Source organism: Carassius carassius, chromosome 3, assembly GCF_963082965.1.
Source record: "Carassius carassius chromosome 3, fCarCar2.1, whole genome shotgun sequence".
Taxonomy (NCBI): Eukaryota; Metazoa; Chordata; class Actinopteri; order Cypriniformes; family Cyprinidae; genus Carassius; species Carassius carassius.
The window spans coordinates 35,481,272-35,500,154 of NC_081757.1; the positions used below are offsets into that span (position 1 = coordinate 35,481,272).

The 18,883-nt window shown below is 37.2% G+C and overlaps 1 protein-coding gene across 14 annotated transcripts in view; it reads right to left on the bottom strand.

The window, feature by feature from the left end:
- Nucleotides 1-18,883, bottom strand: part of camk2d1 (calcium/calmodulin-dependent protein kinase (CaM kinase) II delta 1) — a 117,930-nt gene that overhangs the window by 28,126 nt on the left and 70,921 nt on the right. For all 14 annotated transcript variants that reach the window (XM_059536879.1, XM_059536871.1, XM_059536862.1 and 11 more), the window contains exons 8-13: nt 18,359-18,442; nt 11,184-11,278; nt 10,345-10,467; nt 9,675-9,758; nt 9,199-9,241; nt 8,427-8,461 (exon numbers count right to left, since the gene is read on the bottom strand). In XM_059536879.1, the coding sequence (XP_059392862.1) occupies nt 8,427-8,461; nt 9,199-9,241; nt 9,675-9,758; nt 10,345-10,467; nt 11,184-11,278; nt 18,359-18,442 (464 nt within the window). The remainder of the gene's footprint in view (nt 1-8,426; nt 8,462-9,198; nt 9,242-9,674; nt 9,759-10,344; nt 10,468-11,183; nt 11,279-18,358; nt 18,443-18,883) is intronic.

Consider the following 18,883-nt stretch of genomic DNA (forward strand, 5'->3'; position numbering starts at 1 on the left):
GCCACGTTTCTAGCATTTGTAAAACTGCATTTTTCCATCTCAAAAATATATCTAAATTACGGCCTATGCTCTCAATGTCAAATGCAGAAATGTTAATCCATGCATTTATGACCTCAAGGTTAGATTATTGTAATGCTTTATTGGGTGGTTGTTCTGCACGCTTGGTAAACAAACTACAGCTAGTCCAAAATGCAGCAGCAAGAGCTCTTACTAGAACCAGGAAGTATGATCTTATTAGCCCGGTCCTGTCAACACTGCACTGGCTCCCTATCAAACATCCTATAGATTTAAAAATATTGCTTATTACTTATAAAGCCCTGAATGGTTTAGCACCTCAGTATTTGAATGAGCTCCTTTTACATTATAATCTTCTACGTCCGCTACGTTCTCAAAACTCAGGCAATTTGATAATACCTAGAATATCAAAATCAACTGCGGGCGGCAGATCCTTTTCCTATTTGGCGCCTAAACTCTGGAATAACCTACCTAACATTGTTCGGGAGGCAGAAACACTCTTGCAGTTTAAATCTAGATTAAAGACCCATCTCTTTAACCTGGCATACACATAACACATAACATACTAATATGCTTTTAATATCCAAATCCGTTAAAGGATTTTTAGGCTGCATTAATTAGGTAAACCGGAACCGGAAAAACTTCCCATAACACCCTATGTACTTGCTACATTATTAGAAGAATGGCATCTACGCTAATATTTGTCTGTTTCTCTCTTGTTCCGAGGTCACCGTGGCCACCAGATCCAGTCTGTGTCCAGATCAGAGGGTCACTGCAGTCACCCGGATCCAGTACGTATCCAGACCAGATGGTGGATCAGCACCTAGAAAGGACCTCTACATCCCTGAAAGACAGCGGAGACCAAGACAACTAGAGCCCCAGATACAGATCCCCTGTAAAGACCTTGTCTCAGAGGAGCACCAGAACAAGACCACAGGAAACAGATGATTCTTCTGCACAATCTGACTTTGCTGCAGCCTGGAATTGAACTACTGGTTTTGTCCGGTCAGAGGAGAACTGGCCCCCCAACTGAGCCTGGTTTCTTCCAAGGTTTTTTTCTCCATTCTGTCACCGATGGAGTTTCGGTTCCTTGCCGCTGTCGCCTCTGGCTTGCTTAGTTAGGGTCACTTCATCTACAGCGATATCGTTGACTTGATTGCAAATAAATGGACAGACACTATTTAACTGAACAGAGATGACATAACTGAATTCAATGATGAACTGCCTTTAACTATCATTTTGCATTATTGACACTGTTTTTCTAATGAATGTTGTTCAGTTGCTTTGACGCAATGGATTTTGTTTAAAGTGCTATATAAATAAAGGTGACTTTGACTTTGACTGTATCCCACTTTGTACAGTATACTTTTGCGCTATATTTGTGGACCTTCTCTTATAATTAAAAGTTTTAGCTATTTCATAGAAAAACTAATATTAATGCTACCCTATGCAATGACATTGTAGAGATTTTTTTTCTGTTATAAATTGGAAATACCCATGTGAATGCAGCTAGCTTTGTAAAAAAAAAAAAAAGTAATAAATTAAAAAAAACGGTAGTATAAAGACTCTATTGGGAAAGTACTTGACTAGTCTGTTCAAAGCCCAGACCTAAGTATTACAGTTTATACACATTACAAATAATGTGCGACGAAAGTGACGGACAAGAGAAGACCAGGCCTGGACTTTATTTTGTGTTTTGATTTTTATTTGTGCACGTCAGTCGTCCGTGAGGGGCTGATGCGCTATTTTGTCTTTATTTTGATCATTAAAGTTTCAGTTGATTGTCCGCTGGTTCCCACCTCCTTCTTGCCGATGATTATGAAGGTTTTATTGTTACAGTGGTGCTGAAACCCGGGAGAAGGAGGGACGCGCTGCTGAAGATCCCTCGCCGCTGTCATGAATCCGCGGTGCCATCGAGCAGGCGAGGAAGTGTGCCGCCATGGACGCTCGAGGCGGTGGGCTGGAGTGAGTTGCCGGGGACGGGCGAGCTCGTTGCAGGCTGCTCGTGATGTGGAGGGGCGGCTGCCGTCCGTGAGGGAGCGGAGGAGTTGGCGCCGTTCGCCAGGGGGCCGGAGCCTGCTGCCTCCGTGAAGGTATCCGGAGGGGCAGGGAACGGGGGACTCCTGCCGGCTGCCCAAAATCGGAGGAGCCGTTGCCGTCCACCGGGCGGCGGAGGATTGTCGTGCCGGCCGTCCAGTGCCACTGGCAGGCACCGCGGAGGAGATAACCCAGCTGGGGGAGGGCCGAGCAGCAGTGCGTCTGGGAACCAAATTTTTTTTTTCTCTCTCCCCTCTCTCATCTCTGTCGCTCCTCCTTCCATCTCCTTTTTTCTCGCCTCATCTGTCCTACCCCCAGGTTCCCGCAGGTCCCCGTGAGCAGTCCCCCCGGAGGGAGGGGGGGGGGAAGTAGAGCGCAGTCTCGTGGGTACCCCCCAGCCTGCGAGGGGCGATGGGGGTATGTGACGAGTGGGGCGGGGCTGAGGGACGTGGGAACAGGAGCGAGGCCGGTGGAGTGATTGGAGATGAGCGACACCTGCGACACTCGCCGGTCTCGAGTCCTACGGAGGAGATGGAGGGATATAAAACCGGAGTGACGACAGTGACGGACGAGAGAGGACGAGGCCTGGACTTTATTTTGTGTTTGCTTTTTATTTGTGCGCAACAGTCGTCCGCGAGGGGCTGTTGCGCTGTATTGTCTTTATTTTGATCATTAAAGTATCATTTGATTGTCCGCCGGTTCCCGCCTCCTTCTTCCCGAAGATTACGAAGGTTTTATCATTACAGTGTGTTACATAATCAGATTAAGTAAAACAATTATTTTGAAACTACAATAAAATATCAAGTTACTTTTTCAAATAAATAACTTCACAGTTAACGCTGTGTGGAGTACAAGTGTTAAGACTATGTTTTAAGATGCACGGTCAATATACTGTTGCCTGAAATGTGAAACATGACAGCACTGACAAAACAGAATCCGGAGGACAGTGAGGGGAAAGGCAAATAAACTTCTGCTGTTTGACATAATCCTCAGTCTGTTTTTGGGCCATCTGACCAAGATCAGCCCTCTGGGAACTATGGTTGAGGAGCTGTAGCTTTTGACCTCAGGTCTATACGCCTGAGTGGGTACAAATGTGCCCCTGCGTGAGTCCGCAAACCCCAGTCTTTCTGAGGGGGCTGTCTCTCTTTGAACATCTCTTCAACTGTGGGGATTTTAGTATACCCTTGCTCCAACAAACTGAAAATGATAAAGTCTGAAGCAGCATGATCTGTAATGTGTGTTGAGTGAAAGACTTTAAAGACCTCCAGGAGATCATTAAAAAAAATGCCAGTGACCTTTTTGCCAGCCAAGGAGAGTTCTCTAATTTAGACTGTTCCTCTGGCTGGGCAGGCTTGTGCATTTTCTGACTACTTGGAGGAAGAACACCTGCCTGGCAGTCAAGAGTCTGAAGCAGCAGTGGAGAGGAAATCAAGCCTGAAGGAGATTGCATCACAAACATTCAGGCTTAGGCACATGCAAATTCCACTGGAGAAATATGCTGCATTCTGGTGAGAATGACAAAAAAAGGGAAAAATCTGTTGGGTCTTCCTCCATAGCCTCAAACACAACATTAGATCCCTACAATTCTACGTTGCTTTTGCAGTGCCCCAGCGACAGCAGAACAACTGGACCCCCAACACTGCACATTTTGCATACCTCCCTAATCAAGCACATCTAATTCAGATCATCAGCTCATTTTTAAAAACGCCTACATGAGAAATGGGTTTGTCCGACAAAGCATATATTCAACATGTGCTGATGGGGGATGACTGATTGTTCTCCTTTTCTCGATAAGAAGGCCAGCCTTGAGCCACTTTAATCTTGATATTATCATAGTGTATGCAGTTTGAACAGTTGTTAAGCACTGCTTTAACATGTTTAAAGTCAAATCACTCAACGCACTTAATACATGTGTTTTTGCTCATAGGAGCATACAGTAGCACACACTTATGGAAAGCTATCAAGTTCCTCAGTGAAAAAAGATAAACTTGATATGGGTTGATAAAACATGAAATCTAAATAACCATCCAAAAGCTTGTCAAAAACCATGGCTTGAAAAAAATGTCTTCCAGAAAATTAGAAACTTGAGGAGTGATAGTGTTAATGCAAGCTTTTGTGGCTCTAGTGACAAAGTGTGTCAGAGGGCAGTGTGTGCATTATTAGACAACAGTCCCACGTGAAGGGTGTCAACTGCAGTGTCAATTGATTAAGCATGTACAGTGTTAGATGAGCTCTAGAAACATGGTTGGGACCCACTGCTGTAAACTATGACATTATTTTGTATATAAGCTGACCATTTCTTTTGTGGGCAGAGATTACCATTGTTCATGTCCTCCCTATTCAATTGCTATTTGCATTGATGACACCGTATCTGATTAAACACAAGTAAAATATGGAGTGAAACAGGGCTCAGTATTAGATCCATTACTTTTCTACTTTACTTTCTATTGATTCAAGTTCAAGGTCAAGTTCTTTTTTATTCAGCCATGAAGTTATTACAGACACAACAAAAAATAACATCCACAACAAAATAACATTTAATGCTGAATAGGAGCATGAAGAAGACATATTCTTATAATTTCATGCCCCTTTTTTCAATAATCTGATCTGGCACTGAACAGATGGCTCTGTTTTTTGAACAGATTTTTATATTTTATTTCAATATTACTTCACATCTAAATAACTGACAATTTCAAATTTGTCAAACACTGGGTCTTATGTTTCACTGTCTTCATATTTTCCAAGTACATTTTTTTCATACGTTTTTTTTTTTAATTGACAATCGTGTTACATGATTTTTTAACAATGTTCAAAGAATTCCCTAAACTGATCCCAATTACAAGAAACCCTTTTTTTTGTGAGGTGCGTGAATATGGTAGACAAAAATTGCCTTTTCTTCTGTTGTTACTGTCTATGATTAACTTAAATTTGTTTAGAATATGTATTGGCACCAAATAATTTTTCACTCTCCACATAAATTGTAATATTTTAAATTTAACCAAATCATTAAATTTCAAGGTCTGTAATTTTAAAAACAGTTTATTTGTGTGGTCTCGTAAACCTTTGTGAGTCACAATTCTTATTGCTTTCTTCTGAAGTAAGAACAGCCTTTCTGTATAACTGGTGCATGCATTACCCCACACTTCGGTACAGTATGTTAAATATGGAACAATTAAGGTTGAGTATAGTAGCTGTAATGAATGAGTACTTAATTTCCATGAAGCAGTATGATTTCCACGAAGCAGAAAACGAGGACGGAATCTCAAAATCCAGTCATGAAAATGAAATTTACATTTTAATATGGAGAGTCACGGAATTTGTCAAAGCATAAATTAATCAAATCAAATCTCCATTTGGACCAGTATCTGTAAATGTTAAGGTGCAAAAGTTGGTTGAAATATGAATCCTGCATGTTCTGCACGTCTCTGTGTGAATGAATGAATGGCAGAGACATGCGGATTTTTTTGTTTACTACATAGACTGAAGCGCATGACGCTTGCAGTAATTTCAGCATCTGCTGTCTCAATGAGGACATAAATACATAAACAACATCACCAGAACTGTTCTGAGTCACTTCACAAGCGTATCGTTTCATTTGAGTAAAACCAGTGTCAATTTAAAGGAATTCACAGTAACCCGTCAAAATAAAAGTTCATTTTTCATAATTGCATTGTGCTAGAAATATTACTAGAATATTAAGTATAATTTGATACTGCTTCTACTGTTGAAAAAATAAAGAAATAAATCACACAATATATCTTCCATGTTTTAATTTTAATTGCAAATTCCCTTTATTTTTCCTTTATTTTTTTTTATTAGCATATTTTTGTGTTTTGCTTTGGTACCGAAATTGGTATTGAGAACCATGGATTTTCACTGGTATCGGTACCGAATAGTGAAACACTAAAAGGGATCATATGACGCTGCTAAAAATAACATTATTTTGTGTGTTTGGTGTAATGTTATGTGTTTATGCGATTTAACGTTCAAAAAACACATTTTCCATATAATGTACATTATTGTTGCTCCTCTATGCCCGTGCTTTTTGAAACGCATTGATTTTTACAAAGCTCATTGTTCTGAAAAGCTATCCAGTGCATTGTGATTGGCTGAATTCCTCAAGTGTGTGATGGAAATGTTACGCCCTTTACCATACTCTGATGCCATGTCCTGGTGTGACGAGACCAAACCAATAATACTTATTATAAACAAGGCATTTGTTGCATTCAGTTGGCACATAATTACCAATTATAATGACTTATACAGAGAAACGACTTATACAGAGAAACGACAAACAACAAGCGCTACAAGCGCTCAAAACTCGCTTTTGAATAGTCAGTGGCAAATTCTTTAAATATGAAAGTGCACTTACAAACTGTGAACTAGAAGCACCAGACTGTCCTTGCAAAGTAGGAATTGCCCCGCTTTATAGAAACAGACACCGGCATTGTAGGCTACTCTCTCAGGAATCCTCATCCTCCATAAAATGCGCTGCACACATCTAAATATTTGGGTTGAACTGTTCCGGAACAGTGTTGTAAATACAACTTAAACACTGATTTCTAGTTGTGTCCTCTTTTAGAAGGCCAAACAAAAAAGCTTTGCTTTTATTATGAAACACACAGCACCTCCACAACATGGCAGCAGTGGCAACAGCGAGAATACAAGTAATGACTTCTTTCTTTGCATGAACATTTGGGTAGCATTATGCAAATCTTCCCACATTGTGATGTAGACATGTAGGAGCATGTTAGAACGAGCCATTTTAGGAGACTGTGGTTGACTTAACTTTTATAAAGAATATCTTTTTGGATTTGAGGCTTTAGTCTTTGCAACTTTACAGACCTTCTTTATGCACCAAGAGCTTGTAACACTCTAAGAGGGTTAATAGAAGATAAAATAAAAATTTACATCGCATCATATGACAACTTTAAGCATAGAAATCAGAGTGTTCTATACAATTTTACCTAAAACTATTAAAATCAGGAGTTATTGCCCAAACTTCAAATGCCTTTTTAAATAATTGAAACTAGAGGCATTTATTAACTTTAAGATTAGTTTTTATCATGTAAACTATATGTACAGCATGTTGTGCGTGATATGTGCGTGACAGAGGGGAACACGGCCGCATCACAACATGCTGTACATATCAAAGCAAACAACAGAGAGTTGTCAGAGAACACCTCAAAAGCCGAATGCACACAAGCCGTGGTTCAGCTGCACGTGACAAATGCTGCCAGTGTGAAAGCACTGCTTACTGATGTAATCAAAACTGTTATAAATGTAACAAAACATTTCATACCATTTAACAAAAAGATTTCATATCTCTCATATCATACAGATTTCCACATTACTGCATAATGAATTTATAACTGTAACTTGCAACTACTATAAACATACCCAGCTTTAGCTGGCAGTTTTTGATAATCACCTAAAAATCAAGGCACATTTGACACAAGTTCTTCCAAAACTGGCCTACTTTGATACTTTCAGACACTCTATAGCTAATCTTGAATAAAGTTTGGATACAGCCTATAAGTTAAAACACTATTCCAAAACTCATTCAGCACAGTTTAACACTGCTTTCACATATTTATTTAATTATTATTATTATTTTAATTGTTCCCCGGGCGCCGCAGCATAAATGGCTGCCCACTGCTCCGGGTGTGTGTTCACAGTGTGTGTGTGTTCACTGCTCTGTGTGTGTGCACTTTGGATGGGTTAAATGCAGAGCACAAATTCTGAGTATGGGTCACCATACTTGGCTGAATGTCACTTCACTTCACTTCACTTAATAATGTGAATACTGAAAGCAAACAAGTATGTAGACAATGAGATGGTTTATAAAAAGGCAATGAGCATTGTTTATAAAAAAAAAGGTGCTACAGGATTATAGGACAGATTTACAATATATACATAGTCCTACAGTACATACTCAAACTAAAAAAATATGTCTCTATGTCCCCACTGGAGCTGAGCCATCCTCAAGAAATGCTTTCTAAAGCCATGACCCAAAAGAGTACTAATGTATGCACATGCACATGCTCACTCATTAAACACGCTAAACAAACATGCATGTGCAGTTTCTGACCAGGAATCAAACAAAACAGCTCTGTGTTATATATTTAGTGCAGGTCCAGGGTGCAGCACCAATTCATACACATAGTGGGAATGTCCATTTATGGTTCAGGTCCATTTACCTGCCACAAATCAGTAACTAAATACAACTGGGTAAAAGGCATGTCACCTTATTAATATTCTTGATATTTTTTGTCACCTTTTTTGTCATTTGCTAGACAAAAATAACAGTTCATGTCCATGGCACATATAGTATGTTTCAAAGTTTAATACTTAGCTTACATACAGTTACCTACCTTAACACCATCAGGTTTCTTGTATGGATTCTTGCCTGTTGAGTGAAATGAAAAGAATAATTTTGACCATAAAGTGGGATAAAAAAGAAAAGGGTTAGGGGCAGACAGGATTGGTGTTTTAATGTCTAAAATAGTATGTAATATGATAGTTTCAATCACTGTGTTTCATGCAATCATGACCCATCGGCCTCAAAATCAAACCCCCTGAATGAATCATAATCAAATATCTGCATAATGTAATGAAATGTGATTAAGAAGCTATTTAAATATTTTGTGTCAATAAGACCCTGAGTTTGTAATAAGAAATATAGAAAATATTTATTATATAATGAAATGCTACGTTTGAAACACTTTGTCAAAGGGCTGTACAATTTAATAATACAAATAAGATGAAATAAATTGATTATTTTGATATGCATTGTGATCTCTATTTTAACCATGTTAACCATGTGATAATTGTGGAATTTTGCAGGTGCTTTGGACAACACACTAATAGCACGAAAATACAAACATGACACTGAAATAGCCCATTTACTATGGGCTATTAACATTTTATTTGCACACTAACATTTTATTAAATTAAATCCTAACTTTTTACAGTTTAGTAATTGGACAATGTCTTTCTGCAATGAAAATGTTAAAATCTTCGACATTATCTAAGATGCTTAACATCTTCTCAAATATAAAAAGAGCATTACTTCAACCTTTTGACATGATTCAAAGAACAACTATTAAAAAGCAAATGCAAAGTAAACTGAAGAGAGTTTCTTACTTGAGAAGTTCCGTGTAGCAAGCATTGTAGTAAGGATAGCACCCTAAAACAGTCCAGAAAGAAAGATCAACTTAATTATGAGTCTTGGTGGCTGTGTAAAATATTAGTCAGTGCTAGTGGATAACGATTAATCTAGGTAAGCCTTTTAAATTACGTAATTCAGGTTAAAAATCCACATAGACTAAAGTCAATATGAAAACAAAAATTTACATGACTTTTTTACTCAATGTCCCTGCTCTTTTTGCATATAGTGCACACAATTCTAAATATAACAATTATCTTTATAATCTTTAATAAAAATTCAACCATTAGCCTCCATCCAACTCTTATAGAGATTCAAATCAATTTATAATAGGTAACAGCCCCATGAAGTGCTAAAAAGTGCTGTTTGTGGTTACGAGTCTGCATTAAATATGTTTTCAATTAGAATGCTGTGTGTTTGTGCATTTACATGACTCTGTGTTTCTGTTCCTTACTTTAAGCTTCCTCCTGGCATTGAATTTCTTCAGGCATTCCACTGTCTCCTGTCTGTGCATCATGGATGCCACTGTGGAACGTTGCTATGATACAGACAGGTAAACAATAAATCAAAAACGGTTTCAGATCTATTCTTAAAATCTATCTTTGCAGGAGAGAAAAAGCATACAAACCCTGCACATTATTTAGAATCAATTAAAGAAAAGGACAAAAATCGGGAACCTTCGGGAACAAACATTTGGTGCACATTCATTTAACAGTTGTACCACTTTTAATTTATCTTAGCAGAATCTAAACACAGAACTACAGTAATTGTGCATAGAGAGTGCTAAAATAATTTGAATTATTACTTAATTATTAATTAATATAAATAATAATAATGATAACTGGCTTAAACAATTAAAATGGAATAAATAACTTTTATTAGGAGTAATCAAATATAATGTAATGCATTATTTTTTTAAAGTGATGTTCCCCAACACTGGTGACAGTATGTAAATACAGTGTAGATAGAAATGTGTGTGTGTGTGTTAATGAATGTCTGTAACTCCCTAACCATATTTTGAGGGAAGATGTAAAAAAAAAAAAACTTAGAAATCCATGCAGTCCACATCCACTTTTAGATAGAACCGCAAATGCGTGTGTGTATGAGAAAGTGAGTACACATACACAGATCCAGGGGTGTTTGAGGGCCTCAGCTGCTGTGATGCGTTTGGCAGGGTTTATAGTCAGCATCTTGTTGATCAGATCTTTGGCTTCTGGTGTCACTGTGTCCCACTCAGGAGAGGGAAACTAGGGAAGGAACACACACACATGCACACAAACGCTCACAGATTCAACAGACCTTGGGCTGTGCTTTAATAGCACACTAAACAGTGGTTTTCATTCCTGGATCTGGGGAGCCACAGTATGTTTCACACGTGATTCAGATCATCAGCTATGAGAGTGTGTGAGATAAGAGAGACAAAATGTCCAGTGCAGAAACATTACTGAAAACCAAACATTTATCCAAAGTGATGCTGTTGCATTATATTATACTGTTTTGTATGAATAAAAATTCTGACTGTCCTATCACTAACAGATAGAGCCTTTCCGAAGATCAGGTCCAAAGAAGCCAAATGAGGCAATGCATCGAAGGTGTTTAGACTCATGATCAATAGCTGATCATCTAAGCCAAAATGGACAGAAGCCAATGGACTGCTCACTCGCTGTTACTTTCTCCTTCACTCTCTGATGGAAAAGTATGATTTGCCCAACACAAAATATATTACACAAAATTTTGATATGCATTGAGTTACTACATCTGTATTTCTTTCTCTTTATTAACTGTCAGAGGGTATCAAATAAATAGTTGAATGAGGAAAATTGTGAATGTAAATATGTCAGGACGATATCTAGTATTGTAAGAAGAATAAATGAAGCAAATTCAGCATTTTTTTAAGAATCAAGTATGTTATTGTTAAGTAACTTATACAGGATATACAGTAAATCTGTGTAAGAAAACTTACATCATATGCACCAGCTTTGATCTGCTGGTAAAGTCGATGTTGGTCTTCATCCCAGAAAGGAGGGTAACCCACAAGAAGGATGTACAGAATGACACCTATTCAAGAAAGAAAAAAATGTCTTACGAATGTACTGCAAATGCTCTAGAGAACACTGACGGTGAACAGAATTGAGATATACAGCTCTCTGCTTGTTGCGTGTCAGTCACGCTTGTCAGGAAAGTGAAAGAAACACACACACAAACACACATTTTCATCAAATAATACGTCATTAATAGCGGTTCACTTCCGTGATTTGGTATGATTGGATTCACATCATCATCGAACCGTACCAGAGTTCACATAAACCCTACCCCAGATCACCGTTTTTAAGCAGACTCGGGTATGGTTCCTGAGTTCAGAAGACAGCATTCACATCATCCAAACGAACCAAACTCTGATGTCAATCGAACCCAGGTGTGCACCAAAAGTGCTAGTGCGAAAGCACCCTCAATCCAGACTTTGAGTTGGCTACTCCAGAGCCTTAATTTTGTTTTTGTTGAGCCATTCAGAGGTGGACTTGCTGGTGTGTTTGGGATCACTGTCCTGCAGCATAACCCAAGTGCGCTTGAGGTCACAAAAAACCTGATCACAAACTGATGGCCAGACATTCTCCTTTAGGAAGTCGTCCAGGTCCTCAAGCTGCAAAGTAGCCCCAGACCATCACACTACCACCACGTTTGACTGTTGGTATGATGTTCTTTTTATTAAATGCTGTGTTGGTTTTACACCAGATGTAATGAGACACATACCTACCAAAAAGTTAAACTTTTGTCTCATCAGTCCACAGAATACTTGCTCATAAGTGTCTTGGGGATAATCAAGATATTGATTGGTAAATGTGAGACAAGCCTTTGTGTTCTTTTTGGTCAGCAGTAGGGCTGCAACTAACGATTATTTTGATAATCGATTAATCTGTCGATTATTTTTACGATTAATCGATTAATCGGTTTATGTACTTATATTTTAGTTTTTCCCATTTTTTTCCCCAAGTAAATTATTAATAAATGGTCTTTATCCTTCAGCATAGATTTTTAAGAGATTTTAACCATTTTGCACTGTCATATCCTCATCAAAAATATACCTGGAGTTGTTTTATTGTGTTAGTAATCCTTTGTCGAACTCTTCTGCAATCAGAACACTGACCCATACTCTAGTAAATTTCACAAGGAGATTTCAAATAATGTTTTCACCATGCAGTCCTTAGAGCTCCTAAAGTAGTTTAACATCCTGAACAAAGCTTATTAAGGAATCTTTCAGAACATATTTTCACGAAGAATAAGGATAAAACAGAATAAAATTGCAGTGCATTGTATTTTATTATTTACTGGGAAACAGCTTTATAGCTTTTGCTGTGAAATTGTAAACAATCCTTCGAAAAAAGTGCCAATAGCATGAAACCTGAATGGTACTCACAATTTAGGTTGTCCAGAAAAAAAAATTGGACACACACAAAAAACCTGCTGTGTGAAAAAGAGCAGTGAATACTTAGAAAAAAAAGTTCATTTCAAATATCTTTAAACATTTACCTCTCTCATTCAGTCATAATTAGGCTGCACGACTGAATTTTGAACTGGTAAATGACAAACTGATCACAGAACATGTTTGTAAAGCTTTAAATGTTAACTGTTAAAAAGCAATGTTATCAGCTTTTACGACTAAACAGTTGCAAACAACATTGTAATGGAGAATCTGCACAAATGAAAGTCTTAGGGGCCGTTCACAAATCGCGCCTAAAAACGCGTGGAAAACGCTAGGCGCACCGCTTTCTCCTTCTTTCCAAAGTGCTCGGGCAGAAGCGCCCCTGAGGCATCTGCCTTTGCTAAGCAACCATGACGTGCTCTCTCCTTGAAGACGCGGAAATTTCAGCAAAGGATAAATGGATTTGCAGCTCAAAAAATCGCTTGCAGTAGCTCTGCTACTAAATTTATTTCAAAATGGAAATCCATATACAACTATGATCAGCTGTTCCTTTCATCTTGACTGAGCTTTTAACGTTGTTACGGGAAAGGATGAAGCTGATTGGTTAGTTCTTGTCACATGACCCGCGGTGCGCTTGCGGCATTCTGAAAAGTTGAAATGTTTTAAAGGCGCAATATGTAATTTTTCTGCTTTAAAAATAGCAGATATCACTATATCTATGTTATATATATTTTTTAGTTGTGTACTTACATTATCCCGAAAGTTTCCACGAACTTTCAAATCCATAGAAAATTATAGTTTAATTAGAAGACACGGCACGTTTCTTTATTTCCGTTTTGTCGCCCGTCTATGGCGTCATATAAACTTTGACCCCTCTAGTTTATCTAACTTCCTGCAGAACCGCCAAATACAAAGGTGAACAGAAGCAAAGACGAGACGAAGAAGAAAAAGTAGTAGCTAGTCTTGATCGAGACTATTATATTTTATATTTATATTGTTTATATTCGTATTTATACTTCAATCAATAACTTAGTTATGGACCATGATTATGCTTTGCCTGCACGTTCTGTGAAGCGCAAACGTACGGGTGAAATAAATGACCTGAGAAGGTTTTGGGACGAAGAAGAAACGAGACACGGGTAAATATTGGAGTTGCATTTCCAAGATAGAGAGAGCTTCGTGACAAGCTGAAACTACAGAGAAATGTTTGCATTCTAATAAACAGGTATGCATCCATTCAGCTAACTGTATCTATCCGTATATTTTGTGAAACGATGATGTCTTGTGTAAAACGCAGACGGACAAGCTCTCATATAGAGTATAATGTACATCTACATGTGTTCTATATCTAGCTGGATAAAGTATCTTTTTTTAACATATATTGTGTTTTATACATATATTACTACTAGCTAGATGGAATATTGATTTGATAGGGGTCTGATAATTCATATATCTCTCTGTTCGAAAAGACGTGATTGTCAAAATACTAGGCTGCTGCTGCTGTAGGTGAAGGGAGACCGCTGACAGACCAGGCTCTTGTCTTCATGACAACAATATCTATACTTCATGTTGAACATAAATATAAAGCCTACTGATAAAGGACACCGTCAACAATATTGACGGCAAAATAGACGATGTTTGACAGGTGCAATATTTGAAAATCGATAATTATTTATTTATTTTTAAAATTACTTTTATATCTGAATTTATGTCAACCTATAGACTTCAAACATCAAAATGTCATGAATTAATATGTATTTGTGTACAAAATTACATATAAACATATTTTCCTATTATATTTTGCCTGGAAACGGTTCCAACACGCGTGCGTGTCGCGTGAAAAATAGGCGTCGGTTCTATTTTTGTAGCAAGCACGCGTTTTCCGCGCGCCTTGAGCCGCGCCTGAGACGCGCGGCTCACACAGGCAGTCTGCAAGCTCTAACCTATTAACATGGGAGCCGAATTAAAAACTGACACGCCACGCAGCTGAGACGCTTGCGCCACGCATCCAGTGTGTCGCCGGACTCAGTTAAAATGAGTGAGGAATGTGGGGAGCGACAGAGCGCGTGTTCCAACGAACAACAACTCCCATGAGCCTACGCTCTTTCCCGACGTCATCAAAGTACGTCTTATGTTATTATTTTGATTGATGACCCCTGGTGGCCAAAAATTGCATACTGTGCGTTTAACCCGATGCGGTGCGGTGTTGGAAATAACGAATTTGAGTGCGCAAAAGACGCGATGTGTGAACGTCCCCTTAAACAGTTCAGTAGTGCAGAGTTTACAGGTTACTCTTCTTTTTTGAAGGCTCAAAGTAAACTACTCCCACATCACGCTGAATGCTGCAGAGACGCTGTTCGGGAAGCACGTGACATAAAACGAGGCCAGCTATTGGCTATTCGCTACTTCTCCTGCTGTACTGGCTGAGTAAAACCTCCGGTGGCTCATTACTGCCACACTTTGGTCACCGCAGATTTGAAATATGCACAAAATGAGCCGCTTACGGAAAATAAAAGTTATTTAGCAACGAATCGATGACTAAATTAGTTGACAACTATTTTAATAATCGATTTTAATCGATTAAATCGATTCGTTGTTTCAGCTCTAGTCAACAGTGGCTTTTGCCTTTGAAATCTCAAAACCTTAAAAATTTTTTATAACCCTTTCCAAACGGATATTTGTCAAATATTTGGTTTCTAATCTGTTCTTGAATTCCTTTAGATCATAGCATGATATGTTACTCTTTAACCCTCTGGAGTCACTTTACGCGCATACACGTTATGAGGCATTTTCTCCTGATAACCCCAAAAAGAACTTAAATTACACTTTCAGTTTTGATCGTACAGATAAGAGCAATACATCAATCGAATCTGTAAAGGGTCTACCTTTTTTGTATACAGACAAAATAACAACAAAACTTTGTGCATTTTTAAAATAAAGATAACAAACAAGGTGTGCTGTCTGTAGCCTTTGTCTGCGGTGATCTTCATTTAGAAACGCATAATTAAAATGAACTGTAACAAAGAGACATGAGAGATATATCTATAGAAAGCTTGGCATGTCTACTTTTAAACTAAACAAGTGCTATCGAAAACAAATATTCTGTGATAAAGTAATCCATATAAAAACAACATGTCCAGTCTTTCACGTCTCCCTTCATTACATCTAATGCGACCACGCCCCCGCGCTGAACGTGCTATTGAGATTATAATGTTTCACTGAAGCGCGCGGCTTGAGTACGCCCATACAACAGAAGACAAAGCAGCGAGACTGTTCTTCAAGTTTTTTTTTTTTTTTTACTGTTTGCTTCGCGATGAGAGGAATAAGACATAATTCACCCAAGAAGATGTGATTAGGATTACCTGAGGATTTGAGATTTGTATTTTCTCAGAAAAAAGAATGAAGCACTTTATTCAGCAGAGATCATAAACGTGAGTAAGTCTCTTTTTATTTATATACTTGTATCAGGTTTCACATAATGTGTAAACATCTTACTAGTTAGACTTTTTCCAAACTATAATTCCTGACTAAATGTATAATCAAGTGAAAATATGATGAAGTTTTAATAACAATAATAATTAATACCATACAAAAGCTTGATGTAAATAATATAAATGTAACAAATAAATGTAACTGTAACAAATGTTACAAACAATGCTGTTCTTTCAATTTATCCAAAAAAAAAAAGAAAAAGTATTCTCAGGTCTTTTCCACATTAATAATAATAATAATAATAATATATATATTTTGTAGAAAATCATTGTGTGACTGGGGCAATGATGCAAAAAATTCAGCTTTGAAAGTCAGCTTTGATTGTTCCTAATAAACTGTTTAACTGCATTTGCAAGTGAATATTAAATTATTTTGTGGGATAATTCAATATATTCTAAATAAACTACAGACATAAAAATCTATACATTTATTTTGCCCTCAGATTCTTGTAACTCTTCCCTCTCAGTCACACACCTGACTAAACGGCTCATTATGCAGCTTATTATGTGGGTCTTTGTCTTCTCAGGTGTAAATCACAACATAATGCTGATAGTTCACGCCTCTCGCATAGACCCTTTCTACACAAAAAGTGTCTTAGAAAATTTAAATCAATATATTGTTTTCTGTGAGTGAGTAAACAAGATGATTTTCACATAATTTAGAAAGAAAAATTCTAGGCTACAAGCTCCAGTTCTCAAAAGTCCCGGGAACCAATGTTCTGTATGTGTTTTATGGCCTTATTCAAGTGATTTAACATTTTTAGTTTTTCACTAACCACGCATAACATTTTTTTTTTTCATAAAAACACATGTACATACATGCTGCTCACAGATTATTATAGCCCAGTTTGTGCTGATTACAGTGATATTAGACTTTTGCCATTTAGATGTTTATAAGCAACGGAAAAAAGCACAAATGTCAGGGCATGACAAAACTTCTCCAGACCGCAAAAATACCCTCAGACCTCAGAGGGTTAAGCATGCTTCACTTTGTATTCAAGTTATTTTTTTGTAATCAGACCTGGGTGTGGCTAGTGAAAATTAATTCAGCTTTCTAAAATAATGTGGTTAATCACAGTTCTTTCATGATTTAACAGGAGGGGGGGGGGGGGCAATACATTTTTCACATAGGGCCAAGTAGGTTTGGAAAACCTTTTTCCCCTTAATACATGAAATCATCATTCAAAAACTACATTTTGTTTTTACTTGCATTATATTTGTGTAATATTAAAATGAGCTTGGTGATCTGAATATTTTAAGTGTCACAAATTTAAAAAAAAAAAAATTAAAAACAGGAAGGGGGTAAAAACCTTTTCAAAGCACAGTAGGTATAAGGTATAATGAAGTATATTCTATTAATATAATGTATTATAATATATAAAAGATTCCAGTTCCAGACTCAGACAAAAAAACCATGGGCCACCCACAAACTGCTTACTAACCACCCAAAACGAAATTACTACTTTTATAATTTTAGTAAATTCTATTTTATATATATATATATATATATATATATATATATATATATATATATATATATATATAAAATCGTGATCAGAAATACTCTGTATGTTAAATTTAATGAAAGTATTTTTTCAAGCATGATTCTACTGGGATATTCAAATAAAGCTCTTTTTTCCATAAACGAACAAATTTAAGTTCAGACACAGGTTGAAACTGTGCTCCTTTTAATGCATTTGTTTGCTCATTAAATTACAGAATTATAATGAGTTTGCCATTACAGCAAGTATAGAAAACATAATTTGCTAACTGGTTAATCATGATTTCATCCACTCTCATATTATTCTGGATTCATTTCACACTTTATCAAATATTCACTGCAAGAGACTTATGGCAAGCTTTAAATCTGCAAATCAGATGAAAAAAGTATTTTATTTAGACAGCTGGCCCATTATGATCACCATAATGCCAACAAAATTAAACTGAATAAAACATGTCAACTGAAAAAAAATAAAAACCTGTAACTCTTCATTTATAATTATAAATTAAAGTATGCTGTACTCTATTGTACTTAATGTACATAAATGTATATTCATTGATTTTCTTTCGGCAATTAAGATATAATTATTTAGTGTAAACAACAAAACAAAAGTACAACTCGGACTATTAAGCAAAGGATCTGTTATGTTATGAACATTATGTACAGAAAAACAATCTAATTGGCAGCAGAAAATATCCACATAATGCTTGTAATTAGCAACCTACCACATGCCCACATGTCCACTGGTTTGCCATAAGGCTCCTTCCTCAGCACCTCAGGAGACAGATAACCTGGAGTTCCAGCAAACCCTACAAAATATAGCACAGACCTCAATTAAACCGTTTTTTTTTTTTTTTTTTTTTAACAGTCTACAAAATGAGCTCCCCCCTAAATTCTCTCTTAAGAATTTACTTAAGGCATTTTTGTCTTTGGATTGCAGCCTAATTCTAAAATAACTTTAGTCCCTGACGTCCCATCAAGCCCTCAGAGGCAAAAAGCCCATAATGAGAGAGCAGCCAAAGAGGAAAACTGGAGCTGAGTCTAAAGCCCTTGAGATCATTGTAATTAAATGCTAACACCATCAGGGTTCGTCCAAAAGTAAGACTAATCACACAACCCCCACATACAACTAACGCTAACAATAATAATAATAATCATCATCATCATCCTTTCTGTAATTAAAATAATTTTTAGCGAAGAGGCAAAAGCTATTTAGATTATTAAGAAAAGACCAATGACTAGTCATTGAA